The sequence below is a fragment of the Pristiophorus japonicus genome, chromosome 19 (assembly GCF_044704955.1).
Source record: "Pristiophorus japonicus isolate sPriJap1 chromosome 19, sPriJap1.hap1, whole genome shotgun sequence".
NCBI classification, from domain to species: domain Eukaryota; kingdom Metazoa; phylum Chordata; class Chondrichthyes; family Pristiophoridae; genus Pristiophorus; species Pristiophorus japonicus.
The window spans coordinates 81,697,769-81,715,867 of record NC_091995.1 but is presented as its reverse complement, the minus strand read 5'-3'; the positions used below and the strand labels follow the sequence as shown (position 1 = coordinate 81,715,867).

At 46.4% G+C, this 18,099-nt stretch overlaps 1 protein-coding gene across 1 annotated transcript in view; it reads left to right on the top strand.

The window, feature by feature from the left end:
* LOC139230273 (transmembrane protease serine 6) overlaps nt 1-18,099 on the top strand; it is a 195,293-nt gene that overhangs the window by 20,935 nt on the left and 156,259 nt on the right. Inside the window, exons 3-6 of the mRNA XM_070862101.1 lie at nt 4,862-4,992; nt 7,477-7,544; nt 8,125-8,285; nt 16,026-16,067. Of these exons, the coding sequence (XP_070718202.1) occupies nt 4,862-4,992; nt 7,477-7,544; nt 8,125-8,285; nt 16,026-16,067 (402 nt within the window). The remainder of the gene's footprint in view (nt 1-4,861; nt 4,993-7,476; nt 7,545-8,124; nt 8,286-16,025; nt 16,068-18,099) is intronic.

Sequence of the window (18,099 nt, the reverse complement as noted above, 5' to 3'; positions counted from 1 at the left end):
TCCCCTGTTTGATTATCTGCACTGCTTGTTCTGCCTGGCCGTTTGAGGCCGGCTTGACCGGTGCCATTCTGACATGGTTAATTCCATTGCCTGCCATGAAGTCCTGGAAATCAGTGCTTGTGAAGCACGGGCCATTGTCGCTGACCAAGACGTCTGGTAGACCGTGGGCGGCGAACATTGCCCGTAGACTTTCTACCATGGCAGAGGCTGTGCTTGAATTTAAAATGACACACTCGATCCATTTGGAGTAGGCATCTACTACAACCAAAAACATTTTCCCTAGGGAAAGGACCTGCGTAGTCCACATGGATGCGTGACCAAGGCTTGGCGGGCCATGGCCAGGGGCTAAGGGGGGCTTCCCTGAACGCATTGCCCAGCTGGGCACACGTGTTGCACCTGCGAACACAAAGTTCCAGATCTGCGTCTATCCCTGGCCACCAAACGTGTGACCTGGCAATTGCCTTCATTATGATAATGCCCGGGTGCCCATTGTGGAGTTCTCTGACGAACACCTCTCTGCCCATCTGGGGCATGACTACGCGGTTTCCCCACAGTAGGCAATCGGCCTGAATCGAGAGTTCATCCCTGCGCCTGTGAAATGGTTTAAATTCCTCAGGGCATGCCCTGTACGTGGCTGCCCAGTCCCCATTCAGGACACATTTCTTGACTAGAGACAATAGCGAGTCTCTATTTGTCTAGACTTTAATCTGACGGGCTGTCACGGGTGAGCCTTCGCTTCCGAAAGCTTCAACAGCCATGACCATCTCAGCAACATGCTCGGTAGCCCCCTCAGTGGTGGCTAGTGGGAGCCTGCTGAGTGCATCGGCGCAGTTTCCGGTGCCCGGTCTGTGCCGAATTGTATAGTCATAGGCGGCTAACGTGAGTGCCCAGCTCTGTATGCGGGCCGATGCGTTTGCATTTATGGGCCTGTTGTCAGCCAAAAGGGACGTTAGGGGTTTGTGATCTGTCTCCAGCTCAAATTTCCTGCCAAACAGGTACTGGTGCATTTTCTTTACCGCATATACACATGCGAGCGCCTCCTTTTCTACCATCCCGTAGCCCCTTTCTGCCTGGGACAGACTCCTGGAGGCATAAGCTACCGGCTGTAACTGACCCTTGGCATTGACATGCTGCAACACACACCCAACACCATAGGACGACGCATCGCACGTTAACACAAGTTTCTTACATGGGTCGTATAGTGTTAACAGAGTGTTGGAACATAACAAATTGCGTGCTCTATTAAAAGCCCTTTTCTGGCTGTCCCCCCAGACCCATTCACGACCTTTGTGTAGGAGCACGTGTAGCGGCTCTAGCAGCGTGCTCAATTTGGGAAGAAAGTTACCAAAATAGTTCAGGAGCCCCAGGAACGAACGCAGCTCCGTCGTGTTACGGGGTCTGGATGCTCTCTGGATCGCTTCCGTCTTGGACGCAGTAGGGCTGATCCCGTCTGCTGCTACCCTCATCCCCAGGAATTCTACCTCTGGAACTGGAAAGACGCACTTCGCCTTTTTCAGTCTCAGCCCTACCCGGTCCAGTCTGCGTAGCACCTCCTCCAGGTTGTGGAGGTGTTCTTCAGTATCGTAACCCATGATGAGGATGTCGTCCTGAAAAACTAACGTCCCTGAAATCGACTTGAGGAGGCTTTCCATATTTCGTTGGAAGATCGCGGCGGCCGAGCGAATCCCGAACGGACATCTGTTGTACTCAAACAACCCCTTGTGTGTCGTGATGGTGGTCAGCTTCTTCGACTCACTCGCCAGCTCCTGGGTCATGTAAGCTGAGGTCAGGTCCAATTTTGAAAAAAGTTTGCCACCGGATAGCGTCGCAAAGAGGTCCTCCGCTCTCGGTAGCGGGTACTGGTCTTGGAGTGACATCCGATTGATGGTGGCCTTGTAATCACCACGTATCCTGACCGACCCATCCGCCTTGAGCACCGGCACGATCGGGCTCGCCCAGTCACTGAATTCGACTGGCGAGATGATGCCTTCCCTCAGCAGGCGGTCCAATTCGCCTTCTATCTTTTCCCGCATCACGTGCGGCACCGCTCTGGCCTTGTGGTGTACTGGCCTGGCGTCCGGGTTTATATGAATCACTACCTTGGCCCCCATGAAAGTGCCGATGCCGGGTTGAAATAATGAGTCAAATTTGTCCAGGATCTGTGAGCATGATACCCACTCCACAGAGGAAATTGCATTGACATCGCCCCATTTCCAGTTCATGATAACAAGCCAACTCCTCCCCAGTAGTGCGGGACCGTTCCCTGGGACAATCCAGAGTGGCAACTTGTTCTCCGAATCTTTGTGGGTCACGACTACCGTGGCTTTGCCTAGCACCGGAATGATCTGCTTTGTGTAAGTTCGTAGCTGTGCGTCAATCGGCGATAATTTTGGCCACCTGGCCTTGGACGCCCACAACTTTTCGAACTGTTTGATACCCATCAGGGACTAGCTGGCACCCGTGTCTAACTCCATTGATACTGGGATGCCATTGAGGAGCACTTTTATCATTATCGGTGGTGTCCTGGTGTATGAACTGTATACGTACTCCACATGAACTCGCTGAACTTCTGCTTCCAGCGATTTCCCCCAGCGTTCACTTCTGCAATTTCTGCAGGTATTTTGCTCATCTCTGCAAATTCCGGCTGAGTGTGTGCCTCCACGCCTCCAACATGAGCTGTTGTTTGAAACAAAAGGTCCCTTGCCAGTCAATCGTCCCTGACTGCCCCTGTTATTGTCATTGAGTGCACCATTAACAGGTGTTGATGGCCCCATTACTGGTCGCATTCTCCCTTGCAATGGCGTGATTCACCATTCAGCTTGCCATTGTCTCTGTCGAACTCCTCCTCTGGGTTCGACTACATGTTGGGGCATGCCCGATTGTCCTTGTCTGCCTGGAGAACTGTGTGCTGCTTTAACAATGTTGAATCTCTGTCCCAACCATTCCTTAACACAGTACCTCTCGTCTGTTCTGCTAGTGGCCATGCTCGCGTGGTGTAAATCCCAGTTTCTCGTCGCCATTGATACGTCCTTACTATACAGTATAAATGCACACGAGGCCCATGCTTGAGAGAAGGTCAGTCTGTGTCCTGTCCTTTATTCCTTAGCACTCAAGTGATGAAGGTGGGTGGAGCTTCCCCTTTTATACCTGAAGGTCCAGGTTAGGAGTGTCTCTCACCTAGTGGTCATTGTTCTCACAGTGTACAACTTAGGTCAGATTATACATGGGTTACAATGCTGGTTGAATACATGACAGTACCTGCATGCCAACTTTCAATGACTGATGTACCATGGCACCCAGATCTCATTGCACCTCCCCTTTTCCTAATCTGCCGCCATTCAGATAATATTCTGCCTTCCTGTTTTTGCCACCAAAGTGGATAACCTCACATTTATTACTAGCAGATATTCCAGATTCATTTAATTAACTGAATTTAATTTCCCCCAGCTGCCGTGGTGGGATTTCTAGATCGATAGACCAGCCAATGGATGACTATTCATTATTATACTTTTCGTTTCTAGATGTGAGTTAAAGAATGCAAACATACATTTGCCGAGTAAGCAATCCATCAATTTATCAAGCATAGTCTCAGATGAGTTTCAGCCCCTGGGTGTCATCAACATTATTGACTGTAAAGAGTATCACATCCAAAGTCAATCCTGTCCTTACGGCAACATGATCGCCCTTTCATGCACGGAGTCAGTGGGCAGCGACCCAGGCCTCAACTGTTCCCTTCATTCACCCATCAGTCACTGGAACAGCACAGTCATTTGTTCAAATTTATTTTTCTCAGATTCAAAAATGTAAAAGTATTTTCCGGCAACAATAGACAGCAACTTACATTTATATAGCGCCTTTCATGACCTCAGGATGTTCCAAAGTGCTTTACAGCCAATTAAGTACTTTTGAAATGTAGGAAACGCGCCAGTCAATTTGCGCACAGCAAGCTCCCACAAACAGCAATGTGATAATGGCCAGATAATCTGTTGCAGTGCATGTTGTTTGAGGGATAGATATTGGCCAGGACACCGGGGATAACTCCCCTGCTCTTCTTCTAAATAGTGCCATGGGAGTTTTTACGTCCACCTGAGAGAGCAGACTGTTTAACATCTCATCCAAAGGACAACACCTCCAACAGTGCAGCACTCCTTTGGTACTGCACTGGGAGTGTCAGCCAGGATTATCTCTGGAGTGGGGCTTGAACCCATAACCTTCTGGCTGACAGGTGAGAGTGCGACCCACTGAGGCATGGTTGACACCTGGGTGGGATAAATCATTGAGTCTTCGAACCCTACAGCACAGAAGGAGGCTATTTGGCCTATTGTGTCTGCGCTGCCTCTTTGAAAGGGCTATCCAGTTAGTCAAAGCCCCCTTGCTCTTTGCCCATCACCATTCAACCTTCTCCTTTTCAAGTAATTATCCAATTCGCTTTTGAAAGTTACTATTAAATCTGCTTCCACCGCCCTTTCAGGCAGTGCATTCCAGACCACAATGGCTCGCTGTGTAAGAAGAATTCTTATCATTTCCCCCTGGACTTTTTGCCAATTGTCTTAAATCTGTGTCCCCTGGTTACCGACCCTCCTGCCACTGGAAACAGTCTCCCCCTATCCACTCCGCCAAAAAACCCTCCTAATTCTGAACCTCTATCAAATCTCCCCTCAAATATTTCCACCTTTTCATTTTAGAGCAGGACTTTGTTTGGTGCCTGTGAGGCTTCAGATTGTCGGAAGGCTGCGTCGGTATCTGGCATTGGAACAGGGCAAAGTTCATCAGCATTGTGGGCAGCCTTGATCGAGCCAGGACAGCTGGCTCAGTCCAACGACAGCCTAACCAAAGCTTTGTTTTTTAATCTCCTTCTCAGTCGAAAAGCCAGAAATCGACAACCCGAAGTTCGGAGTACAGTATGTGGGCCGCCTGCACGTATTGAACAAGGATTTTGACTCCAAATCTCCGGAAGATTTTAAAACAGAATTGAAGGATCTCGGTAAAACGGTGAGCTTATCAAAATGCATCCTTTAGATTTGTTTTTTTTCAACTGATAGTTCCCCAGTTTTAAAGTTTGAAGGGCCGATATCGCTGCTGTCAAGCAGAGTCTGCCGAAGGGAATTGGGGGGCAGATTATCGGATCACTTTCGACAATTAGGAGACGTAAAGTGCGCAGGACCCATTGGCATAATCGGGGGTTGATCCCTTGCATCAGATTTCAGACCATTCGGAGCCCCAGCAGTACCTGTCAGTTAATTATATTAAAACGAGGCCCCGCCCACATCATTCAGGTGTTCGCGGGAATTCCCCGGAATTTCACAATGCCACAACACTCCCGCCCATATAAAATGGAGCCTGGGCCTGCTAGGCCATGCTGTAGTGCAATTATATATCAGCAGCAATCCTTGGCTATATTTGAACCTTTTAAACTTCAATCCTATTTCTAAGGACATAAGAAATAGGAGCAGGAGTTGACCATTCGGCCCCTCGAGTCTGCTCCGCCATTCAATAAGATCATGGCTGATCTTCGACCTCAACTCCACTTTCCCGCCCGATCCCCATAATTCCTTGATTCTCTTAATGTCCTAAACTCTATCGATCTCGGTCTTGAATACTGCGACACATAGAAACATAGAAACATAGAAAATAGGTGCAGGAGCAGGCCATTCAGCCCTTCTAGCTTGCACCGCCATTCAATGAGTTCATGGCTGAACATGAAACTTCAGTACCCCCTTCCTGCTTTCTCGCCATAACCCTTGATCCCCCGAGTAGTAAGGACTTCATCTAACTCCCTTTTGAATATATTTAGTGAATTGGCCTCAACTACTTTCTGTGGTAGAGAATTCCACAGGTTCACCACTCTCTGGGTGAAGAAGTTTCTCCTCATCTCGGTCCTAAATGGCTTACCCCTTATCCTCAGACTGTGACCCCTGGTTCTGGACTTCCCCAACATTGGGAACATTCTTTCTGCATCTAACCTGTCCAAACCCGTCAGAATTTTAAACGTTTCTATGAGGTCCCCTTTCATTCTTCTGAACTCCAGTGAATACAAGCCCAGTTGATCCAATCTTTCTTGATAGGTCAGTCCCGCCATCCCGGGAATCAGTCTGGTGAACCTTCGCTGCACTCCCTCAATAGCAAGAATGTCCTTCCTCAAGTTAGGAGACCAAAACTGTACACAATACTCCAGGTGTGGCCTCACCAAGGCCCTGTACAACTGTAGCAACACCTCCCTGCCCCTGTATTCAAATCCCCTCGCTATGAAGGCCAACATGCCATTTGCTTTCTTAACCGCCTGCTGTACCTGCATGCTAACCTTCAATGACTGATGTACCATGACACCCAGGTTTTTTTTTCACAGTTGTTTTTTTTCCACACGCCCACGACTGAGAACTACTGGCCCCAATATTTACTGAGCTTCGATTTTCTGCTCCTGACCGTCTGTCTATCAGGCACAAGTCAGACAGCCGTGAGTCGAATGTCTTCCCCACTCCCACCCCGTGACCGCGGACTGGTCCATCAGTCCTGACTGGGATGACATACATGAAGAAATCTTGCAACGGTAAAAGTGTCTCGCTGAGTCGCTGCAAATTTTCTTTTCCTGTTCTTGGGATGTGGGCATTGCCGACAAGGCCAGCATTTATTGCCCATCCCTAATTGCCCTTGAGAAGTTGGCGGTGAGCCGCCTTCTTGAACCGCTGCTTTCCGTGTGGTGAAGGTGCTCTCACAGTGCTGACTTTTATCACAGCAGTTTGGTACAACTGAGTGGCTCACTAGGCCATTTCAGAGGAGCAGTTAAGAGTCAACCACACTGCAGGACTGACATATGAAGAAAGACTGGATCGACTAGGCTTATATTCACTGGAATTTAGAATGAGAGGGGATCTCATAGAAACATATAAAATTCTGACAGGATTGGACAGGTTAGATGCAGGAAGAATGTTCCCGATGTTGGGGAACAGGGGGCATAGTCTAAGGATAAAGGGTAAGCCATTTAGGACTGAGATGAGGAGAAACTTCTTCACTCAGAGAATTGTGAACCTGTGGAATTCTGTACCACAGAAAGTTATTGAGGCCAGTTCGTTAGATATATTCAAAAGGCCCTTACAGCTAAAGGGATATGGAGAGAAAGCAGGAATGGGGTACTAAAGTTGCATGATCAGCCATGATCATATTAAATGATGGTGCAGGCTCAAAGGGACAAATAGCCTACTCCTGCACCTATTTTCTATGCCATGTGTCTGAAGTCAGATATAGGCCAGCAGATTTCCTTCCCTAAAGGTTATTAGTGAACCAGGTGGGCTTTTATGAACAAGGGTCACCATTACTGTTACTTTTTATTTCAGATTCATTTAATTAACTGAATTTAAATTCCCCAGCTACCAGGATAGGATTTGAATTCACATCTCTAGATCATTAATCCAGGCTTCGAGATTACTAGTCCAATAACATAACCACTATGCTACTGTGCCATCCCTGCCTCTCTTTTAGATCAAAGAAGCTTTCACCTCGTCAGACATCAAATCGTATTACAATAAATCGAAGGTCTTCACTTTTGGGTAAGAAAGCCTTCATTCCTTACATTTCTTCTCTTCCCACCTTTAAGTGCAGCTCGGCTCAAACCATCTGGGGCGGTGCTCAACCCAGGTAGAATCGTAGAATGGTTACAGCACAGGAGGAGGCCATTCGGCCCGTCGAGCCTGTGCCGGCTCTCTCCAATCACTCCACCATGGGCGGCTGTGCCTTCAGCTGCCAAGGCCTCTAGCACTAGAATTCCCTCCCTAAACCTCACGAACCCCCTCTCTCCTCCTTTAAAATGCTCCTTAAAACCTAGCTCTTTGACCACAACTTTTGGTTATCTGTTCTAATATCTCCTTATGTGGCGTGGTGTCAAATTCTGTCTGAAAACGTTCTTGTGAAGCGCCTTGGGACATTTTATTGCGTTAAAGGCGCTATATAAACACAAGTTGTTGTTGTTGTTGTTCATATTATATAAAACAAGTGTTTCTCTACTTTTAAGTTCAGACCTTAAGTTGATTAATTCCGGGGCAAGGAATGAACAGGATTACAAATGAAACTTTTACTATTTAATGTTGCTCACAAGTCAAGCCTCTCACAAATAGACTTCTGTTCTAACAGTAAAGGTAGCCTCCTGTCCTATTTCTGGGTGGATTTTCGAGTAACAGCTCAGCAACGGAAGAAGCTGACCGAGGATTTGGTAAAGTCGTCGCTCAACAAATACTTCAAGACGGCTGAATCGAAGGACTATCAGATACGGCCAGAATCAACTGCCGTAACCAGTTAGTAGATTCACATCATTGGTTCAAAATGTGTTTTCAGATACTTCCCTGTTGGGCAAGGTTATTAAAGGTATTAAGGATATTGGACGGGATTTTCGGTCTTCTGTCGCCCCTGTTAGTGGCCTGAGGGACGGCAACAGCAGCAGTAAACACTTCCGGGTGGCCGGCCAGCTTCCAGCGCCCCACCGGGACATTCGGAGCCGGTTTCAGCAGGGGGCGCGGAGCATTACTGCCCGGAAGTAGCGAGCCGGTGTGCAACGCACCTGGTTGCGACACTGGCTCGATATTTGGCTCGAGCCTGACCCTTAGTGCCCCGTAGCGCCCCCTGGTGGGAACGCCTGTGGAAGCCCTTAATACTCTTGCCTCACTAAAAACTCTCAATCACAGTTTTGACATTTTCAATTGATCCCCAGCCTCGACAGCTTTTTTGAAGGAGAGAGTTCTAGAAGGCCTTGTGTGAAGAAGTGCTTCCTGACATCACCCCTGAGTGGCCTGGCTCTAAATTAAAGCTTCTGCTCCCTTGTTATGGCTCAACTGTCAGTAATGGGCTTTCATCTTGCCTGCCTCCAATAACAACTTAAGCCAGCCTGTGTAGAATGGCAGTGCGTGCTGGAATTACATCGCAGTTTCACCTTCAGTCGGTCCGTTCCTGACCTCAACCCAATTAAATATTCTGCTCCTCATAGTATTATTACCTTGAGCTTGAATAAAATGGGAGCGTGGCTCACCAAGCATGCTGGGGTTTGGAGAAACTGCAGCAAGCTCCAGTGGATTAGGGGAAGAAAACATTGGATGGAGGAGAGGTGCACAAAGTGGCAACTGTTTATTCAGCTCGACCAAAGCGTGAAGTGACTTCACCCTCTGACTAGTTTTCAGTTCTCATACTGCCTGCACATCGGCAGTCAGTCAGTGATCCCAACAGTGATGTTGGGCTGGGAGGCTGATGTATGCACTTTGTGGAAAGAACATAAGAAATAGGAGCAGGAGAAGGCCATACGGCCCCTCGAGCCTGCTCCGCCATTTAATACGATCATGGCTGATCTGATCATGGACTCAGGTCCATTTCCCCGCCCGCTCCCCATAACCCCTTATTCCCTTATCAGTTAAGAAACTCTCTATCTCTGCCTTAAATCCATTCAATGTCCCAGCTTCCACAGCTCTCTGAGGCAGCGAATTCCAAAGATTTACAACCCTCTGAGAGAAGAAATTCCTCCTCATCTCTGTTTTGAATGGGCGGCCCCTTATTCTAAGATCATGCCCTCTAGTTCTAGTCTCCCCCATCAGTGGAAACATCCTCTCTGCATCCACCTTGTCAAGCCCCCTCGTAATCTTATACGTTTCGATAAGCTCACCTCTCATTCTTCTGAATTCCAATGAGTAGAGGCCTAACCAACTCACTTTTCCTCATAAATCAACCCCCTTATATCCGGAATCAACCTAGTGAACCTTCTCTGAACTGCCTCCAAAGCAAGTATATCCTTTCTTAAATATGGAAACCAAAACTGTACGCAGTATTCCAGGTATAGCCTCACCAATACCCTGTATAACTGTCGTAAGACTTCCCTGCTTTTATACTCCATCCCCTTTATAATAAAGGCCAAGATTCCATAGTAGCAAGAAGGAATAAGGGAGAATTAATAACAACCATAGAAAAAATGCTTCATTTGTGTTTGTTACATTTTCCAACTCTTCCCAAATTAATATCATGGATATGTGGTTCCCAACTCTTTTTATTCCTTTATCGCTGGCAAGGCCGGCATATATTGCCCATCTCTAACTGCCCTTGGTGATAGTGAGCCGCCTTCGATTCGATTGTAAGGGGAATAGATAGGCGTTTCTGCGGCCGCAGCTGAGACTCCAGGATGGTATGTTGCCTCCCTGGTGCAAGGGTCAAGGATGTCTCGGAGCAGGTGCAGGACATTCTGAAAAGGGAGGGTGAACAGCCAGCTGTCGTGGTGCACATTGGTACCAACGATATAGGTAAAAAAAGGGATGAGGTTCTACGAGACGAATTTAAGGAGCTAGGAGCTAAATTAAAATGTAGGACCTCAAAAGTAGTAATCTCAGGATTGCTACCAGTGCCACGTGCTAGTCAGAGTAGGAATCGCAGGATAGCGCAGATGAATACGTGGCTTGAGCAGTGGTGCAGTAGGGAGGGATTCAAATTCCTGGTGCATTGGAACCGGTTCTGGGGGAGGTGGGACCAGTACAAACCGGACAGTCTGCACCTGGGCAGGATCGGAACCAATGTCCTAGGGGGAGTGTTTGCTAGTGCTGTTGGGGAAGAGTTAAACTAATATGGCAGGGGGATGGAAACCAATGCAGGGAGACCGAGGGAAACAAAAAGGAGGCAAAAGCAAAAGACAGAAAGGAGATGAGTAAAAGTGGAGGGCAGAGAAACCCAAGGCAAGAAACAAAAAGGGTCACTGAATATAAAGGGGCTGCAGGAGGGGTCCTAACTAAAAATCATGGTTTAAAAACTAGTATTAAAACACTCTACCTAAACGCACGCAGCATTCAAAATAAAGTAAATGAGTTGATGGCACAAATCATTACAAATGGGTATGATGTGGTGGCCATTACAGAAACGTGGTTGCAGGGTGGCCAAGACTGGGAATTAAACATACAGGGGTATCTGACGATTCGGAAAGATAGGCAAGAAGGGAAAGGAGGTGGGGTAGCTCTGTTAATAAAGGATGATATCAGGGCAGTTGTGAGAGACGATATTGGCTCTAATGAATAAAATGTTCAATCATTGTGGGTGGAGATTAGAGATAGTAAGGGGAAAAAGTCACTGGTCGGCGGAGTTTATAGGCCCCCAAATAATAACTTCACGGTGGGGCGGGCAATAATCAAGGGAATAATGGAGGCATGTGAAAAAGGAATGGCAGTAATCATGGGGGATTTTAACCTACATATCGATTGGTCAAATCAAATCGCACGGGGTAGCCTGGAGGAGGAATTCATAGAATGCATACGGGATTGTTTCTTAGAACGGTATGTTACAGAACCTACAAGGGAGCAAGCTATCTTAGATCTGGTCCTGTGTAATGAGACAGGAAAAATAAACGATCTCCTAGTAAAAGATCCTCTCGGGATGAGTGATCACAGTATGGTTGAATTTGTAATACAGATTGAGGGTGAGGAAGTAGTGTCTCAAACGAGTGTATTATACTTAAACAAAGGGGACTACAGTGGGATAAGGGCAGAGTTGGCTAAAGTAGACTGGAAACACAGACTAAACGGTGGCACAATTGAGGAACAGTGGAGGACTTTTAAGGAGCTCTTTCATAGTGCTCAACAAAAATATATTCCAATGAAAAAGAAGGGCGATAAGAGAAGGGATAACCAGCCATGGATAACCAAGAAAAATAAAGGAGAGTATCAAATTAAAAACCAATGCGTATAAGGTGGCCAAGGTTAGTGGGAAACTAGAAGATTGGGAAAATTTTAAACAACAGCAAAGAATGACTAAGAAAGCAATAAAGAAAGGAAAGATAGATTACGACGGTAAACTTGCGCAAAACATAAAAACAGATAGTAAAAGCTTTTACAGATATATAAAACGGAAAAGAGTGACTAAAGTAAATGTTGGTCCCTTAGAAGATGAGAAGGGGGATTTAATAATGGGAAATGTGGAAATGGCTGAGACCTTAAACAATTATTTTGCTTCGGTCTTCACAGTGGAAGACACAAAAACCATGCCAAAAATTGCTGGTCACAGGAATGTGGAAAGGGAAGACCTTGAGACAATCACTATCACTAGGGGGGTAAGTGCTGGACAGGCTAATGGGACTCAAGGTAGACAAGTCCCCTGGTCCTGATGAAATGCATCCCAGGGTATTAAAAGAGATGGCGGAAGTTATAGCAGATGCATTCGTTATAATCTACCAAAATTCTCTGGACTCTGGGGAGGTACCAGCGGATTGGAAAGCAGCTAATGTAACGCCCCTGTTTAAAAAGGGGGGCAAACAAAAGGCAGATAACTATAGGCCGGTTAGTTTAACATCTGTAGTGGGGAAAATGCTTAAAGCTATCATTAAGGAAGAAATAGCGGGACATCTAGATAGGAATAGTGCAATCAAGCAGACGCAGCGTGGATTCATGAAGGGGAAATCATGTTTAACTAATTTACTGGAATTCTTTGAGGATATAACGAGCATGGTGGATAGAGGTGTACCGATGGATGTGGTGTATTTAGATTTCCAAAAGGCATTCGATAAGGTGCCACACAAAAGGTTACTGCAGAACATAAAGGTACGCGGAGTCAGAGGAAATGTATTAGCATGGATAGAGAATTGGCTGGCTAACAGAAAGCAGAGAGTCGGAATAAATGGGTCCTTTTCGGGTTGGAAATCGGTGGTTAGTGGTGTGCCACAGGGATCGGTGCTGGGACCACAAATGTTTACAATATACATAGATGACCTGGAAGAGGGGACAGAGTGTAGTGTAACAAAATTTGCAGATGACACAAAGATTAGTGGGAAAACGGGTTGTGTAGAGGACACAGAGAGGCTGCAAAGAGATTTAGATAGGTTAAGCGAATGGGCTAAGGTTTGGCAGATGGAATACAATGTCGGAAAGTGTGAGGTCATCCACCTTGGGGAAAAAAAACAGTAAAAGTGAATACTATTTGAATGGGGAGAAATTACAACATGCTGCGGTGCAGAGGGACCTGGGGGTCCTTGTGCATGAATCCCAAAAAGTTAGTTTGCAGGTGCAGCAGGTAATCAGGAAGGCAAATGGAATGTTGGCCTTCATTGCGAGAGGGATGGAGTACAAAAGCAGGGAGGTCCTGCTGCAACTGTATAGGGTATTGGTGAGGCCGCACCTGGAGTACTGTGTACAGTTTTGGTCACCCTCCTTAAGGAAGGATATACTAGCTTTGGAGGGGGTACAGAGACGATTCACTAGGCTGATTCCGGAGATGAGAGGGTTACCTTATGATGATAGATTGAGTAGACTGGGTCTTTACTCGTTGAGGTTCAGAAGGATGAGGGGTGATCTTATAGAAACATTTAAAATAATGAAAGGGATAGACAAGATTAAGGCAGAGAGGTTGTTTCCACTGGTCGGGGAGACTAGAACTAGGGGCACAGCCTCAAAATACGGGGGAGCCAATTTAAAACCGAGTTGAGAAGGATTTTCTTCTCCCAGAGGGTTGTGAATCTGTGGAATTCTCTGCCCAAGGAAGCAGTTGAGGCTAGCTCATTGAATATATTCAAGTCACAGATAGATAGATTTTTAACCAATAATGGAATTAAGGGTTATGGGGAGCAGGCAGGGAAGTGGAGCTGAGCCCAAGATCAGATCAGCCATGGTCTTGTTGAATGGCGGAGCAGGCTCGAGGGGCTAGATGGCCTACTCCTGTTCCTAATTTTTATGTTCTTATGTTCTTGAGCCGCTGCAGTCCGTGTGATATTTTTCCTAGCTGTTTGGTACAACCGAGTGGCTTGCTAGTTCATTTCAGAAGGGCAGCTATGAGTCAACCACATTGCTGTGGGTCTGGAATCACATATAGGCCAGACCGGGTAAGGACAGCAGATTTCCTTCCCTGAAGGTTTTTAACAAGTTTCATGGTCACAAGCGTTTTTAATTCCAGATTTAATTAATTAACTGAATTTAAATTCCACAGCTGTCGTAGTGGTATTATGAGCTCACTTAAGTCTCTGGATCATTTGTTGAGGCCTCTGGATTACTAGTCCAGTTACATAACCACTATGCTACTGTTCCCATATTGTCTGTTGGACAGGGGAATGTCTATGGATGTTATTTACATGGACTTCCAGAAAGCATTTGATAAAGTCCAACATCAGAGACTGTTAACTAAAGTTGAAGCCCATGGAATTGAGGGCAAGTTATTGACCTGGTTAGGATATTGGCTGCGCGGCAGGGGACAGAGATTAGGAATAATGGACAGGTACACTAATTGGCAGGATGTGATTCGTGGTATCCTGCAGGGATCTGTATTGGGGCCGCAAATATTTACAGTATTTATTAATGATTTAGATGATGGCATCGAGAGCCACATATTCAAATTTACCGATGACACAAAGATAGGCGGCAGTGTCGATGAAATATTACAAAGGGATATCGATAGATTAAAACTGTAGTAAATGGATTTCAATGTAGGCAAATGTAAGGTCATCCACTTTGGACTTAAAAATGTTAAAACAGGGTACTTTCAAAATGGTTAAAGGCTAAAAACAGTGGAGGTCCAAAGAGACTTGGGGGTACAGGAACATAGATCATTAAAATGTCATGAACAGGTACAGCATACAGCACTACATGAAAGGAAGAGAGGGGGATTGAAATCCTGCTGTACGGTACTAGTAACAAACACGGGGCATGATATTCTTCTCCACTTCTTAATGAAAATAAAACAAATGGGTTGATGCGTCACTAAAATAGCAATTGGCTTGCCTATTACTTATAACGCACTGCGAGCTTTTGACCCACTGTGATCAGCATGGTCCTTTCATTGTACATTGCTGTTATCCTACTTTGAGATTGCACAATTGTTTTGGGTGAAGAGGGACCTTCAGCCCTTTTGATTCCAAAACACCAACCCTACTCTCTTCCCATTACAACATCTAGTTGTTTTTCAAATGAGTTCAGTGTCCTGGTCTCAACCATTCTCCCGAACAACCTGCTCCAGCCATTAATCACCCTCTCGGTAAAGAATACTAACCAACCTCAGTCCTACATGTGCCCTTCCCAACTCTGAGCCTGGACCCTCTTTTCCTTGTGTATCTTAAAGTTTTGTCTTGGGTCACCTTTCATTATCCATCAAAATGGTCCTTCGCTCCATCATTGGTGGCCGAGCCTTCAGCTGCCTGGGTCCTAAGCTCTGGACTTCCTTCCCTAAACGACCTCTCTACCTCTCCCTCCTCCTTTAATATCTTCCTTTAAACCTACCGCATTGTCCAAGCTGTCCTAATATCTCCTACTTTGATGGCCCAGTGTCAATTCTTTTTTGACTGTTAACGCTCCTGCGAAGCACCTTGGGGCGGTTTTACTATGTCAAAGGCGCTATATAAATGCAATTTCTTGTTGTCCTGAATTAATTGAGACATCCCGAGGTTAAATAGTGATGGGACGCAGTAATGGAGCAGAAGGTTCAGAGATTCCTGAGATGAAGGGGTTGACATGATGAAAGGTTGAGCAGGTTGGGCCTGTACTCATTGGAGTTCAGAAGCATGAGAGGGGATCTTATTGAAACATATAAGATACTGAGGGGGCTTGACAGGGTAGATGCAGAGAGGATGTTTCCCCTCGTGGGGGAATCTAGAACTAGGGGGCATAGTTTAAGAATAAGGGGTTAACCATTTAGAACTGAGATGAGGAGGAATTTCTTTTCTCAGAGGGTCGTAAATCTGTGGCATTCTCTACCCCAGAGAGCTGCGGAGGCTGGGTCATTGAATATATTTAAGGTGGAGATAGACAGATTTTTGAACGATAGAGGAGTGAAGGGTTATGGGGAGCGGGCGGGGAAGTGGAGCTGAGCTCAAGATCAGGTCAATCAAGATCTTATTAAATGGCGGAGCAGGCTCGAGGGGCAGAAAGGCCTACTCCTGCTCCTCTTTCTTATGTAAGGTGGTCAAACCATCCAAAGTGGCTCATCTGTAAGTTGTCGCTCGTAGCTCTTCTCTCTGACACCAGGGATTACCTTTTGTTGCTCCCTCTGTAACAAAATGCCACTGACTTTAATTAGCTCCGTCTTTTTCTTTGCTTTTACAGAAGTGTTGGAAAAGGAGATGAAAACCTTGGCAGAAGCAGCAGGTAATGGATTGCAGGAGTCTATGTTGGGCTGAAAGCTGAGGCTGAGTTACAAGCCAGCAACGCAACGTCAGAAAGTTATTTACAGCTGTCTTTTTCTGTTCGTCTGTGGATGGTGGCTCAAGCTGAACTACGGTTCCATGGGCCTCGCCAGTCAACAACAACCTGCATTCATATAGCGCCTTCAATGTAGTAAAACTGCCCCAAGGCACTTCACAGGAGCGTTATCAGACAAAATTTGACACCAAGCCACATAAGGAGATACTAGGCCAGTTGACCAAAAGGTTTTAAGGAGCATCTTAAAGGAGGAGAGAGAGGTAGTGAGGTTTAGGGAGTGAATTCCAAAGCTTAGGGACTTGGCAACTGAAAGCATGGCCGCCAGTGGTAGAACGCTTAAAGTTGGGGATGCTTTAGTGAGCGGAATTGGAGGAGTGCAGACATCTCGGGGTGGGGTGGGGTGGGGGGGGTTGTAGGGCTGGAGGAAGTTACAGAGATAGGGAGGGGGCGAGGCCATGGAGGGATTTGAATAAAAGGCACAGCCCTCTGATACCTCAGTCTTGGCTATTCTACTTCCTGGAGCCCAGAACAGACTGGTTGATCAACCGTGTGAGGAGGACGCAGGGTTGGGAAATTCTGTGGGGTTTTCTGATTTCAGACCCAAACTCTTGAATATGAGCTGCCAGCCTGAAAAAGGCTTGGTCGTCCAGAGTGCGAATTCAAAAATTCTACCCATGGTGTGTTGCCATGATTTGTTACTGGGCCCTAACTAAAACCATGCGAAGTGAGAGGTTAGAACTGAATAGGGGTTGGGGATCGTTTCTCGATTAAAGAGAAGGCTGAGGGGTGACCTGATGGGTGTTTAAGATTAGGAAAGGGTTCGATAGGGTAGACGTAGAGAAGATGCTTCCACTTGTAGGGGAGACCAAAACTAGGGGCTATAAATGTAAGATCGTCACTAATAAGGAAATCAGAAGAAATTTCTTTACCCAGAGAGTGGTCAGAATGTGGAACTCGCTGCCACAGGGAATAGCAGAGATGTATTTAAAGGGAAGCTAGATAAACACATGTGGGAGAAAGGAATAGAAGGATATGTTGATGGGGTGAGATGAAGAGGGATGGGAGGAGACTGGTGTGGAGCATAAACCCCGGCACGGATCTGTTGGGCCGAATGGCCTGTTTCTGTGCTGTATATCACCATATTCAAGAATATTTTTTCGTGCTTGATGGGGAGACCAGCACAGCATAAAGCAGAGCGGTAACTTCATATTTAGAGGATTAGCAATTATTTGGCATGGAAGAGTAGATTTTCTGGTCCCAGCGGAGTGAAGCCTGGATAATCGGTGAATTGCTCAATTCTCCGGGGTCGGACAATTTAAATACGAGTACCCGACCTAGCCTGTACCTGCAGGCGGGGGCTCACTCTGGGATAAGGAGGGGTCCGGGGCAGAGGACCCCTCCTTAGCCCCACAGGTCTGCAAACTTTAAAGGACGAGGATCAAATTTAAATGGCTGAGATCCTTTCAAGATAATGTGCTGCGTATGAGGCAAATACTGTGCATCAGAACGTAAATGGATTTTACATTTGTGGCAGTTTTTGTCAAGACTGTTTGGGAGAGAGGGATGAGGGTAAGAATTAATAATAAAAACATTTTAAAAAACCTGCATGGAGCCACACAATGGAGTGGGTGACCCATCCAGTGTCTCCCAGTGCAGTGCTGAGGGAGCGCTGCACTGTCGGAGGTACCATCATTGGGATGAGTATATTAAACCGAGGCCCCGTCTGCCTTCTCAGATGGATGAGAAAGATTCCATGGCGCTATTTCGAAGAAAAGCAGGGGGTGTTCTCCCCGGTGTCCTGGGCCAATATTTATCCCTCCACCAGCATAACAAAAACAGATTATCTGGTCATTATCACATTGCTGTTTGTGGGAGCTTGCTGTGCGCAACTTGGCTGCCATGTTTCCCACATTACAACAATGACTGCACGCAAAAAGTACTTAATTGGGTGTAAAGCGCTTTGAGACATCCTAAGGTC